The sequence below is a fragment of the Chlorocebus sabaeus genome, chromosome 2 (genome assembly GCF_047675955.1).
Source record: "Chlorocebus sabaeus isolate Y175 chromosome 2, mChlSab1.0.hap1, whole genome shotgun sequence".
Lineage (NCBI taxonomy): Eukaryota > Metazoa > Chordata > Mammalia > Primates > Cercopithecidae > Chlorocebus > Chlorocebus sabaeus.
Genome location: NC_132905.1, coordinates 23,094,995 through 23,110,796, shown reverse-complemented (window position 1 = coordinate 23,110,796; position 15,802 = coordinate 23,094,995). Strand labels below are relative to the sequence as shown.

General features: G+C 43.3%; 1 protein-coding gene across 1 annotated transcript in view; it reads left to right on the top strand.

Moving 5' to 3' along the window:
- The first annotated feature begins 1,107 nt into the window (after window positions 1–1,107).
- Window positions 1,108–15,802, top strand: part of TOP1 (DNA topoisomerase I) — a 95,653-nt gene continuing 80,958 nt past the window's right edge. The window contains exons 1-2 of the mRNA XM_008017324.3: window positions 1,108–1,386; window positions 1,717–1,741. Of these exons, the coding sequence (XP_008015515.1) occupies window positions 1,354–1,386; window positions 1,717–1,741 (58 nt within the window). The 5' untranslated portion in view covers window positions 1,108–1,353. The remainder of the gene's footprint in view (window positions 1,387–1,716; window positions 1,742–15,802) is intronic.

The following is a 15,802-nucleotide window of genomic DNA, read 5'->3' as shown; positions in this document are numbered from 1 at the left end:
CAAGCAAGAGAACGCCGACTTCAAAGGCTTATGGGCGGCAGAGAGAAGTAGATGGAGTGAAGAGAAGTAATCAGCGGGACTGGTGGGAAATGAGGGAAAGGAAGGTGTCAGGTTGGGGCTTTTTCTAGCTAAGTGGAGTTGAGTTCATCCCCAGAGAAGCTTGAGAGGCATCCAACTATAGATGCAAGGTAGGTGGTTGTTGGTGCCTTGTCTTTAAGACAGTTTGCCTTTTGTAAAACAGGCGACCTCACAGAGCTATTGTTCAGAATTCAGAGCTAGGCACAGAATAGATGCTCTATAAAAGGTAGTTCTATTCCCCATTTGCCCCGTCCTCCCAGCATGCTAGGGATACAGCCGCGGATAGAGACAGGTTCAGTTCCCTTTGGTCTCTTGCATTTCCCCTCCCCTCAGCACAATTCCTGGGCTCATAGCGGATGCTTAGTAAGTATTTGTAGAATGAACCAAAGAAATCAGATCCTTGGTGACCCAGGGCTACATGTACTCGGCGGAAAACTGGGGCTAAACCGGACCCTTGGTTGGTTGAAAAATTAAAATAATTTTTAACAAGTGGGCGTGAAATACTCCAGAAGTTGGAGGGCTTGGACAAAGGCTGGGGAGGGGACTCCTCCCACCAGGCAGCCTCAGGGCCGGCTTAGCAAGAAAGGAGGCGCCGGGGAGACCTCTGGGGTCCCGGCTGCCAAGGCACTCGCCGCTCCAAATAGATGGGAACGTGGGACACCAGCTGGCCCAAGACCGCCTGGGTCCCGCCGCGGCCTTTAAAGGCCCACCACGTGGCTGCGCGGCCAGCCCTGGCCCGGAGGCGGTGCCCGGGTGGCGCCTGCGCACTGCCTAGCAGAGGGGTCGGGGTTCCGAGAAAAGGCGTAGGAAGAGGAAGGGGAGGCTGCTTGGGGTGGGACGCCGTGGGAGGAGTCGGCTCCTTATGCAAATCACAGCGGCGCGCGCACGGTCCGGAGGCGGGGCTTGCGATGCAAACCCGGGTCCGTCAGGCGAACCGCGAGGGGGCGGGCCGCAACCCTCGGCCTCTTTCCGCGAGCGCTGACGTCGTCGACGTGTTGTTTAAAAGCGACCGCGCAGGCGCAGTGAGCCCAAATGCGAACTTAGGCTGTTACACAACTGGTGGGGTCTGTTCTCGCCGCCCGCCCGGCAGTCAGGCAGCGTCGCCGCCGTGGTAGCAGCCTCAGCCGTTTCTGGAGTCTCGGGTCCACAGTCACCGCCGCTTACCTGCGCCTCCTCGAGGCTCCAGGGTCCCCGTCCGCCCGCACAGGCCGGTTCGCCGTCTGCGTCTCCCCCACGCCGCCTAGCCTGCCGCCGCGCTCGTCGCTCCGGGCCGACATGAGTGGGGACCACCTCCACAACGATTCCCAGGTACGGCCCGGCCTGACCCCGGCAGCCCCGGACCCCAGCCTGGCCGTCCCGCGACCCCCGGCGCAGGCCCCTACCCCAGCCCCGGCCCGGCCGCTTTGACAGGCCGGGGCCCCCGGCGAGGTGCCGCCCGCCGGAGTAGATCGGCTCGCTAGGCCGCGAACAAGGGCCGCGAAGTTACAGTTCGAGGGGGGATGGTTGCCCTCCGTGGCCACCCCCGGGACCCCGTCCTCCCTGGGGGCGCAGGGTGGGCCAGGCCCCCAGCCGCGCGCGCTCGCCGCCAGAGGGGTTAAAGTGGCTGTTGTTTGATATTCTCTCCTTTTCTTTTTCCAGATCGAAGCGGATTTCCGATTGAATGGTGAGTGTGCCCCCTGCCCCGACCCCGGGGCCCCCCAGCCGCCGGCCGCCTCCCCCGCGCCCTGCCGGTGCCGGGCAGAGGACAGACATGGCGTCCCAGAGACTAAGTCCCGGCTCCTCGCTCACCGGCCCCATTGTTCCCATCGGGCCGCCTCTTGACCCCCTTTCCGGGGACCCCAGCTCCCCCAAATCCCGGCCCTCCCAAGAGGGGGCAACGGAGACCCGGTGTCGTCCGCCACCCGGCCTCGGGCGGTCTTTCCGGGCCGGGATTCCTCCCGGGAAAGTCGCCTTGTCGACGGTCGGGACTTAGTCTCTGCGCCATTTTCTTTTTCTCTCTCCTCTCCTTTCTGTGCCTGTGTCTCTTTCTCTCCCTCCCTCGGCTCCTTCCTTGAGCTGCCCAGAACGAGATTTCTGCAGAGCAAAGCTATATAAATCACATACTTCACCAGAGAGGGAAGGATGGGGGACTAAATTATTATTTTTTAAACTTTATTTTGGGGGTTATTCCCTTTCTGCTTCATGTTTGTTTCCTTTTTTGCTTCCAGAATGAAAGATTTCCTTAGGCAACTGTTAATTTTTTTTTTCGATAGGATGTTTATGATAGGAATTACGGCTCTAAAACTAAAGTCACCGTTTGTGGAGTTCTTTACGTTTCCAGGTTGTTTTTCCCAAGTTAGGTTCTTTGCAAAGGTAGCAGTACCTCACTAAAGAAAGTTTGCAAGTTCTCTGTGGGTCACCTAATGTAAATGTTGGATTTTTAAAAAATTAAACTGTTAGTGACTGGAATTTTTCATTGTGGCTGAGGTTCCCAATGTAGTGTTTTTTTGGAAACACAGTTTAGTTTGTACTTGTTGCAAGGAAAGATTGTTGAGCATCTCTTGTGGACCTGGTGTGTTGGCCTTTTCGTTTGGGCTGTAGGGAGGAAAAAAAGATGTTATTTATTGAAACAAAGAGTGTCCAGCACCCACCCCTGCTTCCTGTTCATTCTTTTTCACGAGCCACTGTTTTTCAGGAATCAAGAACTAGCTTGTTTTTTCCAATTCTTTATGTTTTTGAACCCTTTTCAGTCAAATCAAGGCATTTATTCTTTGTGTATTTCCACTTCAGTTACCCAGGGAAGATTCCTCCAATAAAAAACTCATCCTTGCAGGCTTTCGAACAACCCTGTTGAAGGAGAAGGTACCTTCTGTAGTGTGCTGGGAATTCCCACTGATTTTGATGGTGCATAATCCTGCTCAATTGAGTCTGGGTTCCGGGAACCTCTCCAATGGGAGAAGCTGATGAGTAGGTTTTCTAGTGTTGTAATCAGCAGTCCATCATGTTAGCCTGCTCTACTGAGAGCAACCTTATGTTCAGAGTTTGAAGTGGGGCATCCAGCAGGAGAGAATCTGGTTTAAAGTATGGCATTTCTTGAGCACCAGTTATGTGCCAACCACTGTGCTTAGTGTAGAGCTGATCTGTAACCACAACACTCCTTTGCTCTCAATTCAGTCTATTGGGGGAGACATTATTAGTTAATTATAAGGTAATTACTGGGGCATATGTGTACCCAAAATGCTTTGAAGTATAGGGGACTTAATTTTATCTGAAGATGGGGAAATTTCTCAGAGGAGGTGACTTCTGAGCTGAGGGTTGTGGAAGACTGGACGCAGAGAATTGTCGGATTGGAGTGTTTCTTAAGTACATTTAACCAACCTATCACGATTTTAAAAGAGGGAGGAGGTGAGGCCTGCAGTTTAGAAAACCACAGTATAGACAAGTTTCTTTGGGATACAGGGGCAAAGAAAGGATGTGCAGGTGAGGCTGTAAGAAGTCCTTTTGACTTCGCTAGAGGAAGGTGGGATCTTAATATAGAATGTATTCTTTTGGCTGTCAGGCTGGGCTGAGTAGGTAATGTAAGTAATGAAACAAAGTTTAGCCCTTTCTTCTTGTGAGAAAGTTAACTTACATGGTTCTCACCTAAGTCACGTGAATGATTGTGAGCTGGTTGGGTTGGGTTATTGATCTTTACTGACATTTTTATAGAGGCTGAAGTAATCTGCCTATGTTGACTTTTAGAAGTGTTGGCTCACATTTAATAGCAATAATAGCTATTATGTATTGAATACTTACTGCCAGGCATGAATCTCAGCTCTTTCCATGGGTCATCTAATTAAATGTAATCCTTGGAAGGACCATCGTGAGTTAGGTCCTATTATTTCTGTTTTGTAGATGAGAGAACTGAGGCTTCAGTGTATTTACTAGCTTGCCCAAGGGCCGTGAGTTGACCACTCTAAATCCCATGAGCTGAGCCACTATGCTAGAGTGATACTGTATGATACTAGCATGAAAAAATAAAAAGCCGCAAATCTCTGTTTTCTTACAGAGCTGAAAAAGGAGAGAGGGAAGGAAGGATTTGATAATTTGTCATTTGCTTTTTATCTAAACACGCTTCTTCAAAAGAAAAAGCGCTTTGACTGTCTCCCTGCCACCATAAAGGTCTGACACTGGTGTAATTATTCTTTGTGAATATTGTCTGGAAGATGTGGTGTTAGTAACTATGCTTGCTGTCTCAAGTAATACATTGTTAACCAGTGATTGATTTATGTAACTATGAAAGACACTTTAAAAAAAGTAGAAATCAATGTTTACTTATGCCCAGATATGTCATTGTTGAACTTTGTATTAAGAGGATATTGCTTAAGCATGATTTTAAGAGGGCCTAACCCATCTTACAGATTAACTGTACAAGTTCATATATTAAAATCAAACGTGTCTCATTTTGCCTGCCCTCATCCCCTAAGATATAAAAGATTCCCCCCGCCCCACCCCCCACACCTTTTGGAGCTCATTCTTCACAATATTTAAAATTGTAGCTGTTTGTATGTAATTTAGAACATTCTGGCCCATACTCAACTGCTGGAAAACTCTGTTATTTATATTTAAAACGTTGACAGTGAGTTAGGAATTTGGAGCAGAAACCGTATCTAGGTCTAAGTGAAAAGACTTCCTAAGTATTGGTAGAACAAACTGTAGTGGGGCTGAGTCATTATTACAGTACTGTACAGGCTGCGTAGCACTCTGTAGAATTGATAATGGTAATACCAGGTTAAAGGGTTAGCGATTCTTCTGGTGTTTCAGATGTCTTGAAGTTTTTACCTGTCTGCAATGGAGATAGGGAGTTCTCCCCCAATTGACCCCCTTAGCGAATCTCAATACTTGACTCCATCAGTCTTTAGTCTAAGAAATGATATATGGGATCATGGTTTGACATCTTGCGCTGATTCTGGTTGGCTTAATGGAATCAAATTGGATGAAGGTAATTAAATATGAATTGTTTCTGATGCTAATAGACGGTTGTACTTCTGTGCTATTGGGTATGGGTTGGGATGGGCGGTAGCATAGCTGATTGCGGGGCGGGGGGATTTCAGGTAGCTGATGATGTGGCTTTCTGAAAATTGCCATTACATTTTTAAAACTGAAAAGTGATGGTACCACCAAATGAAATCTGCAGCATCCTCAGTCGGGAAATACTTAAGCATTATGCTCCAAGGTGGTTGTCTTTCCTTACGTCGCAACTGGACTCCTTGAGGCACCTTTTTAGAATTAGTGAGCCGCTAGGATTTTTATACTACACTTTGACATAAAACAAAGTTGCTTGTCAACATGTGTTTTTTAGTTTACCAGCATATCAGATCTCACAAACAAATTTTAGGCTCGGATTGGATGTTTCTGGTAAAAACAAGAAAATCCAGGCATCACTAAAAGAATCATAAATATGTTGTGGCTTGAAAGGTGCAAACTAAATAATATAGCTAGCAGTAACAGTCACCAACTCCTGCTTTTCTTTGGTTCAGTAGATAGAGTAAAATGGAAAATAGGAAACCAAGGTCAGTCCTCAAATCTCGTTTTAACCAATAGCAGCAAAAAAAAAAAAAAAAAAAAAGGAATTGAGTCTTTTTCCCCTTGCTGTCAGCATAAAGATGAGGAATTGAGAGAGTTGGAAAGACATTCATTAGTTTGTTCAGATTATTAAATAACATATCTTAAAGTTTATATTCCAAAATAGGGCTGTGAAGTTTTTTTGTTTTGCTTGTTTTCAGTGCGTGTGTGGGGTGGGGAGGTGCAAAAAAAAAGTTTGCCTTTTAATATACAACTGTGTTGTATATTAATTATATAATAACAGTTGTCCCCTGCTGCTAGTGGTATAGAAAATGATTCTGTTGTGCTTTCTGAATGCATATCATTTTAGAAGATTTCAGATTATACTAAAACCATGTTATTTCATGTTAGTTGGACATGAATGCATATTTACATGACACATCATTATCAACTTTTGCCTTTTGCCATCTTTTTAGTGCAAAGTAAAACTGATACTCTTCAAATCCAAAGTCGTTTCCTCAGAAGTGTGTTTTGTGAGGGATTGCATCTTTCCCATGTGGAAACTGCGTCCAACTCCAGTAAACTGGGTTCCCTTGGGAAAATGAATTCAAATGTAATTAGTTTGAATGAAGCTGTGGAAATGTTTGAAATGAGTATTTTGACGTTGGACCTGGAGGTTTAAAAAAAAACAAAACTCTTGAAAGAATAGTAAAATATATTGGATGTGGAGGTGAGAGTCAGTTGAATTTTCTGTGTTGCGTGGTTTAGATTATCTGACTGTCCCTTAATTATTTTGAAACCATTAACTTTGGATAATAAGGGCATTTAGGCAAACAATTGACACATGGATTTCTTAAGGTAAAGAGTTTAGAGACTTCCAGACTAGCCCTTAAGAGGCGAATGGGTATCGTGTTTAAAGGAAGCTTTCAGATTGTGTTTAAACTTTGAGTAGTAATATTTGGAACAGGTCTTTTCTCCCTATTTCCATGTCTCAGACATCTCAAGTTTGAGCAGCAGCTTTCTATCCCCATGGCTACAGACCAATAGCTGCAGTAGAAAATCTAAAATAGAAGCCAGGGTTGGAATAATTAGCATTTTGCCAATCCCCACCCTCCCTGCCACCTGCGTGTCTAGATGTGGGCAGTATGTGCTGTGTTGATAGCATAGGGCCTGGGAAGGGTGGACAAAGTTTGGGGGTTGCGGGGAAGCTTGTAGATGAATGTCTATTAGATAATTAATGGTATTTTGGTGGTATTATAAGAAATGGCTGATAGTTTGCTGAAATGATTTTGTAGTAAGTAGATATTGTTGAACATTTTCTGTGTGTATAAGAAAGATCCTAGATATTTTTCAAACTGGGAGAGAAGTGACATTACCGGTATCTCATGCATATCTCTGGAGTATATAGATCATAATATCAACTTTGGCTATCTGTATCAAAGTTTGTATTAACTGTCTTTGTGTGTGTCATTTATGTCTCAATGTTTAGTGAAGAAAGAAATTCCAAGGGAGGTAGGCAACTTTTAATTTTAACTTCTTTCCTTTTTTTTGAGCCTGGTAGGGGGCAGACAGGGTTTCTGTTTGTTGCCCAGGCTGGAGTGCAGTAGTGTGATCTCCGCTTCCTGCAACCTCTGCCTCCTGGGCTCAAGCGATCCTCCCACCTCACCCTCCCAAGTAGCTGGAACTACAGGTGCACGCTACCATGCCGGGCTAAATTTTGCACTTTTTGTAGAGACGAGTTTTCTCGCCATGTTGCCCAGGCTGGTCTTGAACCCCTGGGCCCAAGCAGCCTGCCTGCCTCAGCCCCTGAAAATGCTGGGATCACAGGCTTCAGCCACTGCGCCCGACCCTTAATTTCCTTTTGGTAGGTATTCATTTTTCATTTGTTGTCTTAAGCTTCTAGTTTCACCCACTTATCTCTCTGCTAAATTTTTCTGAAATGTGTAATAAATGTTTTAATTTACCATCTTTCCTTCTACCCTTCCCATCAGATTTGGGGTGGGGAGGCATCTCTACCAGGCCATTAATTCCCCTCTGAGCCTTTGAAATTCACATTTTTGTTTCTGTGGATTCAAGGAGCCTAAAGAACACAGTTCATTAGCATACCTAAGAAACACCTAGGTAAGCTCCAACAAAAGATGTTAAAGCAATCAGCATTTTTAGGGACTTTAGATCTCCAGTATTTGTTGTTGTAAATGATGATGTTGGGAAAAAAATTTCACAGGTCCCTGGGTATTCTGACGTTTTCCTATATTTTAAGAACGAAACCGACCCAGCCAGCACATGGTCCCATTATTCTTTATATTGTTTTTCTTAGCACACCCTAGCAAAGATAGATGCCTAGGACTTTTCTTGGCTGTTGGAGTTTACAGAAAAAAGTTCTTTGTTGAAGGTTAGTCCTCCACCAGAATAATACACCCTTTTGCCCCTTAATAGAAGTCCAAATGTTAATCTTGCTGTCATATATGTATGAATACCCAAATTTATAAAGCTTTGTAGGTACATTACTGATTGTGCAGGAGACTAGTAGGTTTCAGAATCATTGTCATTTGTGGATCTCATTGGCTAAGACCCTTTACCTAACCTGACTCCAGTAAGGTAGCCCCTTTGTTTCCTTCTCGTTGTCTGAGCTCTTGCCAAGCAGCAAAAGGAGAAGTGGGATGAAGGGAACTAATTTTGAAAACGCATTAGGCACCACATTTTTATGTGCATTAAATCTGAATTGAATGAAGATAGTATAGATTGCACAGGCTTATGGGGAGAACCAGAGACCAGGAAAGGAAATGTTTTTTTCTTTTTACCCTTTATTCCTTTTCATGTCCCCTTTTTGATAATGTGCTGCTTTGGTCCAGAACCCACTCAGGCTGTAATTGGTAAGCTTCTAGTACAGGTGTCACAACCTGCCCTTGATTATCTGCTGGTAGAGATAGCTTGGACCCTTTGTGTGTGGAATGTTAGGTCTAGGGTGTAGCGATGAAGAGTGGGGGTGTGAGGAGACAGCTGTGTTAAAATAGAAAATTGGTATAGGATTCAGAAAAATCTAGATAAGTCCCTATTTTTCCTATGAAATGTGGGCTGGCCACTGAACCTTGTTTTCTCATCCATAAGCAAGGATAATATTTATGTTTCACAAACTATTGAGAACTGGATAAGTATATGAAGGTGCCTCTCTGTCCTCATTGTAAAATGTAAACTTTGATCAGACAGCTTCTGTTCTCAACTGGATCTTTATTTTGAATGTTAGGTTTGAAATAGTGAGTGATGTTGGGGAGTCTTTCACTGGTATTCCGTGTTAGTTTTAAATCTTCTTGACATTTACACAGTGAATTGTACCATGTAACTAGTGTTGTTGAGTCTTTACCTAATTGAATCAGCATAGCCTACACTGATCTCTTCCAATTACAAAGTAGTCGCTGTAAAGTAAAAGGTGTCTTCATATCTAGGTTTGGGCTAAGTAGGAGCCAATGTATATCTGGTTCCTACTTTTCTAAGAACAAGTTTACAGCAAAGTGGTCATTGCCAAAAGAGCTTCTAGCAGTACTGAAGATGGGCTCAGAAATGAAGTCTAGTGATGTGACTAATTTCTCAACCATTTAATAGAATTATGGATTTTCTATTAAAAATAACCTGACCCGGCCGGGCGCGGTGGCTCAAGCCTGTAATCCCAGCACTTTGGGAGGCCGAGACGGGCGGATCACGAGGTCAGGAGATCGAGACCATCCTGGCTAACATGGTGAAACGCCGTCTCTACTAAAAATACAAAAAACTAGCCGGGCGAGGTGGCGGGCGCCTGTAGTCCCAGCTACTCGGGAGGCTGAGGCAGGAGAATGGCGTGAACCTGGGAGGCGGAGCTTGCAGTGAGCTGAGATCCGGCCACTGCACTCCAGCCTGGGCGACAGAGCGAGACTCCGTCTCAAAAAAAAAAAAAAAAAAAAAAAAAAACCTGACCCTTTTCGATGCATTTAATAAAATGCCATGTTCATTATTTGTTAATTTTTTTTAACTACAAAATTCAATATGTCTTGTGTCAGCATATTTTTTCAAAGGCCACTATTTTACTTCTCCCCCAAAGCATTTTAAATTGAACAGAGAAGTCTCAAAGCACCTGAGAATTCAGTTTTTCATTTATTCAAATAATTGCTTAAAGTGACCAACTCGGTTTTCTTTGAAATAGTAATTCTTGGGAATAAGAATACCTTAAATAATATAATAAAGCTTATCTGTGAGAATTTAGTACCAAATGCCATGTTAACAGTTACACGTGAGTATAGGCATTTGGGAGATTCCATGAAAAAACTTGATAAATTCAGCAGAAATTTCAGTAATGGCTCATAAGTCTAGCTAATGCTGAATATTGAATTGCCTTGAATTTGTTATTTTGGAAGTGCTACTTAAAGGAAATAAATGAAAGTCATTTAAGGATGTGTTCACTAGTGTTCATTAGATTTAAGCCAAATGGATCTTAGTAGAGATCTTATGCCATTCAGCAAAAGGATTATCACAGAAGCACCACAACAGGCGCAGACTTAAATTCAATTAAAAGTAGGCAGGAGGACATAATTTTGTAGTGTAGAATTTATGGAATAGGGCCTAATTTTAAAGAATCTTAAAAGATAAACATCTCAGGAAAAATATAGTTCATAAAATATGGGAAAAAAATCTGGGAAGACAGGTATTTGTTAATGCTCTGTAGCTCTGATTGCCCTTAGTATACAAGGAATGTGCCCGCAGTAGGGTTGGATTTAAGTCTTCAAAGCTTTGGTCTCTTTTTCTTTCGTGTTCTTCTGATACAGAGTGCGAATAGTCTCCCGCCCCTCAACCCCACCTACATCCCCACCACCCCATAATAGAGACTTAAAGGGAATTTAAATTCGAGTTCTTGAGCTTCTGCTCAATGGCTAGGTCTTTGAACAAGTTAAATCAGAGCCTTAGTTCTTCACCTGTAAAGTAGGTTTAATACTTACTTTACAACATTGAGGATTAAAGAGCATGTGAGGATTACTTTATGAAAGGTGAAGCTTAGAACAGAATTTTTAGTTCCTTGCCAATGCCAAAAAAAAAAAAAACCCAACACTTTTTTCAGAATTTGCTTTATTAGTCTCTTGTACAAAGGGAACATCTTTAATTTCTTTAAATTTGGACATACATCTATTGTGAAATTTTAACCAAGCTGGAGGGGTCACTAGGGAGCATTGAGTATGATACTATTGCTGTAAATCATAGAAAGGCCGGCTCAGGAGGGTGCTGACTTGCTTTGACTTTGTGGCAACTTCGGTTGCCCAGTGACAAGCACTTGCTGTGTACACACCACTTTGTTTGTTTCTCATACCTTAAATTGTGGATTAAAAATCTTTGGGGCAGGGCTGGCGGCTCATGCCTGTAATCCCAGCACTTTGGGAGGCCGAGGTGGGCAGATCACTTGAGTCCAGGAGTTCGAGATCAGCCTGGGCAACATGGGAAAAACCCATCTCAACAAAAAAATAATACAAAAATTAGCCAGGTGTATTGGTGCACACCTGTCATCCCGGCTACTTAGAAGGCTGAGGTGGAAGGATTGCTTGAGCCCTGGGAGATAGAGGTTGCAGTGAACCGTGAGCATGCCACTGTACCTACCCCATCTTGGGCAACAGAGTGAGACCCTGTCTCAAAAAACAATACTAATCATCATCTTTGGCAGTGATTAACTTTCGCCTTTCACACTTGGGATGGTGCAATATTTGGCAGTCTACTTAGGAAACTAAAATTTTCACGTTTAATTGTAAATGGAAAAGTTTAAGTTGCCATATTCATTCGTACAAACATTCAGAAAGTGAGTATCTGTAACTAGACACAGATGAACAAGACAAACCTACATGCCTATCAGGATGAACTTTGAAATTAGTAAGTTGTTAGGTATATACAGTCACTTCCTCTGTTGAGATTTTTCATTAGGCCTCAGTACAAAGGCTCCTGTCATACAACATGAATGGGGACTGGAGGTACTTTCTGGCAGTTAATATTTCACTATCAGTGCAAGAGAGTGACATCTCCATTTAGTCCTAATCATCAGTTTTTTCCCCCCTTAAAGAAATTGGAGACCTAGGACCTTGGATTTCCAAACTCTTATTCCTTAAAAATGTTACCAAAAAAAAATTTTTTTTTTTAGTATACTTATATACCCATTAAACCTTTTTGCCTGAAATAGGCAGAAAGATTTAAGTTCTGTGTATTTATTTCCTATTATCTTTTTGTATCAGACACCCATGTTGCATGAATTTTAGAAAAATAGTTTTTGGCTGGGCGTGGTGGTGGCTCACGCCCGTGATCCCAGCATTTTGGGAGGCCGAGGTGGGTGGATATCAAGGTCGGGAGATTGAGACCATCCTGGCTAACATGGTGAAACCCCGTCTCTACTAAAAATACAAAAAATTAGCCGGGCGTGGTGGCAGGCACCTGTAGTCCCAGCAACTTGGGAGGTTGAGGCAGGAGAATGGCTTGAACCTGGGAGGCGGAGCTTGCAGTCAGCTGAGATTGTGCCACTGCACTCCAGCCTGTGCAACAGAGCGAGACTCGTCTCAAAAAAAAAAAAAAAAAAAATAGTTTTCACATTTCCTGAGCAGGTAGGTTGTCAGAATGGCTAGAGATGTTCACATTCTATGTGAGAAATCATGTGACAATAGCTAATTCAAGTATTTGAAATAATTTAAATCCTTGAATTTAAAATCACCATCTTCACATATTTGAAGAACTAAAATCTTAGAGAATAAATTCTAATCCTGGGAAACTAATTTTATGAAACTATTTAAATATTATTGACCCTTCCTAATCCATGAAGTGTCTTGATATGGGTAATACATAAAAGCTGTTAAAGCTCTTCAGAGAAAGGTGCAGAGTACATAGTGGTGTTACTTACAGTGGTTTGAATACTAGAAAAGTGATCGGGACAAAATGTTAGATTTACTGTGCCTTAATCGTACTGTCAGTGCATTTTTTCAGGAATGGATGCAATGTTAGTAGTTCTTACTGTTTAATACCAGAAATGAAGAAACAAGAGCTTCTTAGGAATTGATTGTGGCTCAGGATCTATTTCTTAATTTTTAGTGTTTCCATTTAACCAGGAGAGGAAAGGAAAGGGAGGAGAAGGACACAAATTGGCTAATCTTTTTAACTACTGGCTTGTTACACTTGATTTCCAGGCCAGGCACACAACACTGAGAAGTCCCTAAGCAGTACGTTTATTAGAAACTCGATTTTTTAAAAAAAAACTCATCTCTACTAAAAATACAAAAAATTAGCTGGGTGTGGTGGTGCATGCCTGTAGTCCTAGCTACTCAGGAGGCTGAAGCAGGAGAGTCACCTGAACCTGGGAGGCAGAGGTTGCAGTGAGTGGAGATGGTGCCACTGCACTCCAGCCTGGGAGACAGAGCGAGGCATTGTCTCAAAAAAAAAAAAAAGACCATGTTAGGTTCTGTTTAAGTAGTATTTCTTATACCCTGGAATGAATGAATGCCTCTTAGTCTTTAGAATTTGATAAGGTTTAGCTAGGTATACCCAATATTTCTCCATTTTACTACATATTTTTAGGAAGGCACTAAGTATTGTGAACTTCTTGAGAGTTCTAAACATCTCAGAGCCTGTTTCAGTATTGATGGCATAGTCACAGATACTCCATTTCCTTTCTAGAGAAGTCTGCCTGCAATTACCACCTAACCCCATGCCAGAAGTGTAACCACTTTTCTCTGGCTTTCATTGAGCTTTTGTATCCTCTTTTAATATTTCATTCTGTAGTAGTCTGTATTTATGTGTCTTCCTTATTAAGAAGTGGCCAGCACTTTGGGAGGCCAAAGTGTGTGGATTGCTTTAGCCTGGGAGTTCTAAAGCAGCCTGGACAACATGGTGGGACCCCGTCTCTACAAAAAAATACAAAAATTAGCCAAGCACGGTGGTGTGCGCCTACAGTCCCAGCTACTTGGGAGGATGAGGAAGGAGGATCGGTTGAGCCCAGGAGGTCGAGGCTGCAGTGAACTGTGTTTGCCCCACTGTGCCCCATAACAAGACCCTGTCTCAAAAAAAAAAGTAAGAGCACCATTTCATTCTGTATGGTCAATATAGATGCTTTCAACAAACGTTTCAGTTGTGAAGTGCAAACTCCTTTCTCCCCTAGCTTGCCAGCTGGTTGAAGATCAAGTGAGAAACTTTGAGAGCTTAACAGTAAGTTTTCATTGTTGTTCTCTTTTTTTTTTTTTTTTTTTTTTTTTTTTTGAGACGGAGTCTCGCTTTGTCGCCCAGGCTGGAGTGCAGTGGCGCGATCTCGGCTCACTGCAAGCTCTGCCTCCCGGATTCGTGCCATTCTCCTGCCTCAGCCTCCGGGTAGCTGGGACTACAGGCGTGCACCACCACGCCTGGCTAATTTTTATTTTTTATTTTTTATTTTTTGAGACGGAGTCTCGTGCTGTCGCCCGGGCTGGAGTGCAGTGGTCGGATCTCAGCTCACTGCAAGCTCTGCCTCCCGGGTTCGCGCCATTCTCCTGCCTCAGCCTCCCGAGTAGCTGGGACTACAGGCGCCCGCCACCTCGCCCGGCTAGTTTTTTATGGTATTTTTTAGTAGAGACGGGGTTTCCCCGTGTTAGCCAGGATGGTCTCGATCTCCTGACCTCATGATCCGCCCGTCTCGGCCTCCCAAAGTGCTGGGATTACAGGCTTGAGCCACCGCGCCCGGCCTAATTTTTTGTATTTTTAGTAGAGATGGGTTTTCAGCATGTTAGCCAGGATGGTCTCAATATCCTGACCTCGTGATCTGCCCGCCTTGGTCTCCCAAAGTGCTGGGATTACAGGCGTGAGCCACCGTGCCTGGCTCATTGTTGTTCTCAAGCTAATGTGCCTAAAAGTCACCTGGGGATGGTTGATGAAAATACGTATTCCTACTCGTACACCTTGTAGTGGAGGGTACTGAAAATCTGCATTTTTAATATGTCTTCAACAATCCCAAATGATTCTGACTAATGCAGGTGACCCATAACCTCCTTTGGAGAAGTTGATCTATCTATCTGAACTTTACTATCTTATTTGGCTAAGGATGTGTATTTGCTTCATTCAATTACAGTACTTCATTGGTTAAGGTATAATGCTTATAGGATAATGTTGATGTTTATTATTAGTTGGAGACAGAGTCTCGCGTTGTCGCCCAGGCTGGGGTGCAGTGGCACAATCTGGACTTGCTGCAACCTCTGCCTTCTGGGTTCAAGTGATTCTCCTGCCTCATCCTCCTGAGTACCTGGGATTACAGGCACACACCACCACACCCGGCTAATTTTTGTATTTTTAGTGGAGACAGAGTTTTGCCACATTGGCCAGGCTGGTCCCAGACTTCTGGCCTCAAGTGATCTGACCGCCTCGGCCTCTCGAAGTGCTTGGATTACAGGAGTGAGCCACCGCACCCAGCCAAGCTTACAGGATATTTTTAAAGGACCCGAACAGTGTTTTAAAATATATGTTTATAAAAGCTTGATACTTCGCTCTAAGTTAGTTTCTACCTTTCAGTGAGCACTTACCAAATAGCAGATATAGTTAACTGCCTTTGCAGCTGTTTTACTGTGTGTCAGAATCCTAATTCTTTCTACTACTTCAGTATTTAACAAACCATTTAATTCTGATGTTACTTTTTCGGATTGGGTGACAAGCAGAGCACAAAGAGCAGGGTTTGTTTCATATTAATACTAGGATGGTTAAATCAGGACTTTAGAAAGTAAGTGGGGTACAGCATAGTTTAGTGGAATACTGAAAATCCAATCTAAGGAGCTCACTACCTTGAGATTAAATTAGTTGGGGACTTCAGCTCCTAATGGTACTGATTGAAATGGAAGCATTTGAATAGAGCAGTATAGTTGACCCTAGAACAACATGAGGTTTAGGGGCGCTGACTCCTGTGCAGTCAGAAATTCGAGTTATAACTTTTGACTCCTCAAAAACTTAATAGCCTACTGTTGACCAGAAGCCTTACTGATAACAGAAACAGTCAATTAACACATATTTTGTATATGTTTTATATACTATAATCTCACAATAAGCTAGAGAAAAGGAAATATTAAGGAAATCATAAGGAAAATATGTTTACTCTTTATTAATTGAAAGTGGATCATCATAAAAGCTTTCATCCTCATTGTCTTGTTGAGTAGGCTGAGGGGGAAGAGGAGAGTTTGGCTTTGCTGTCTCAGGGATAGCA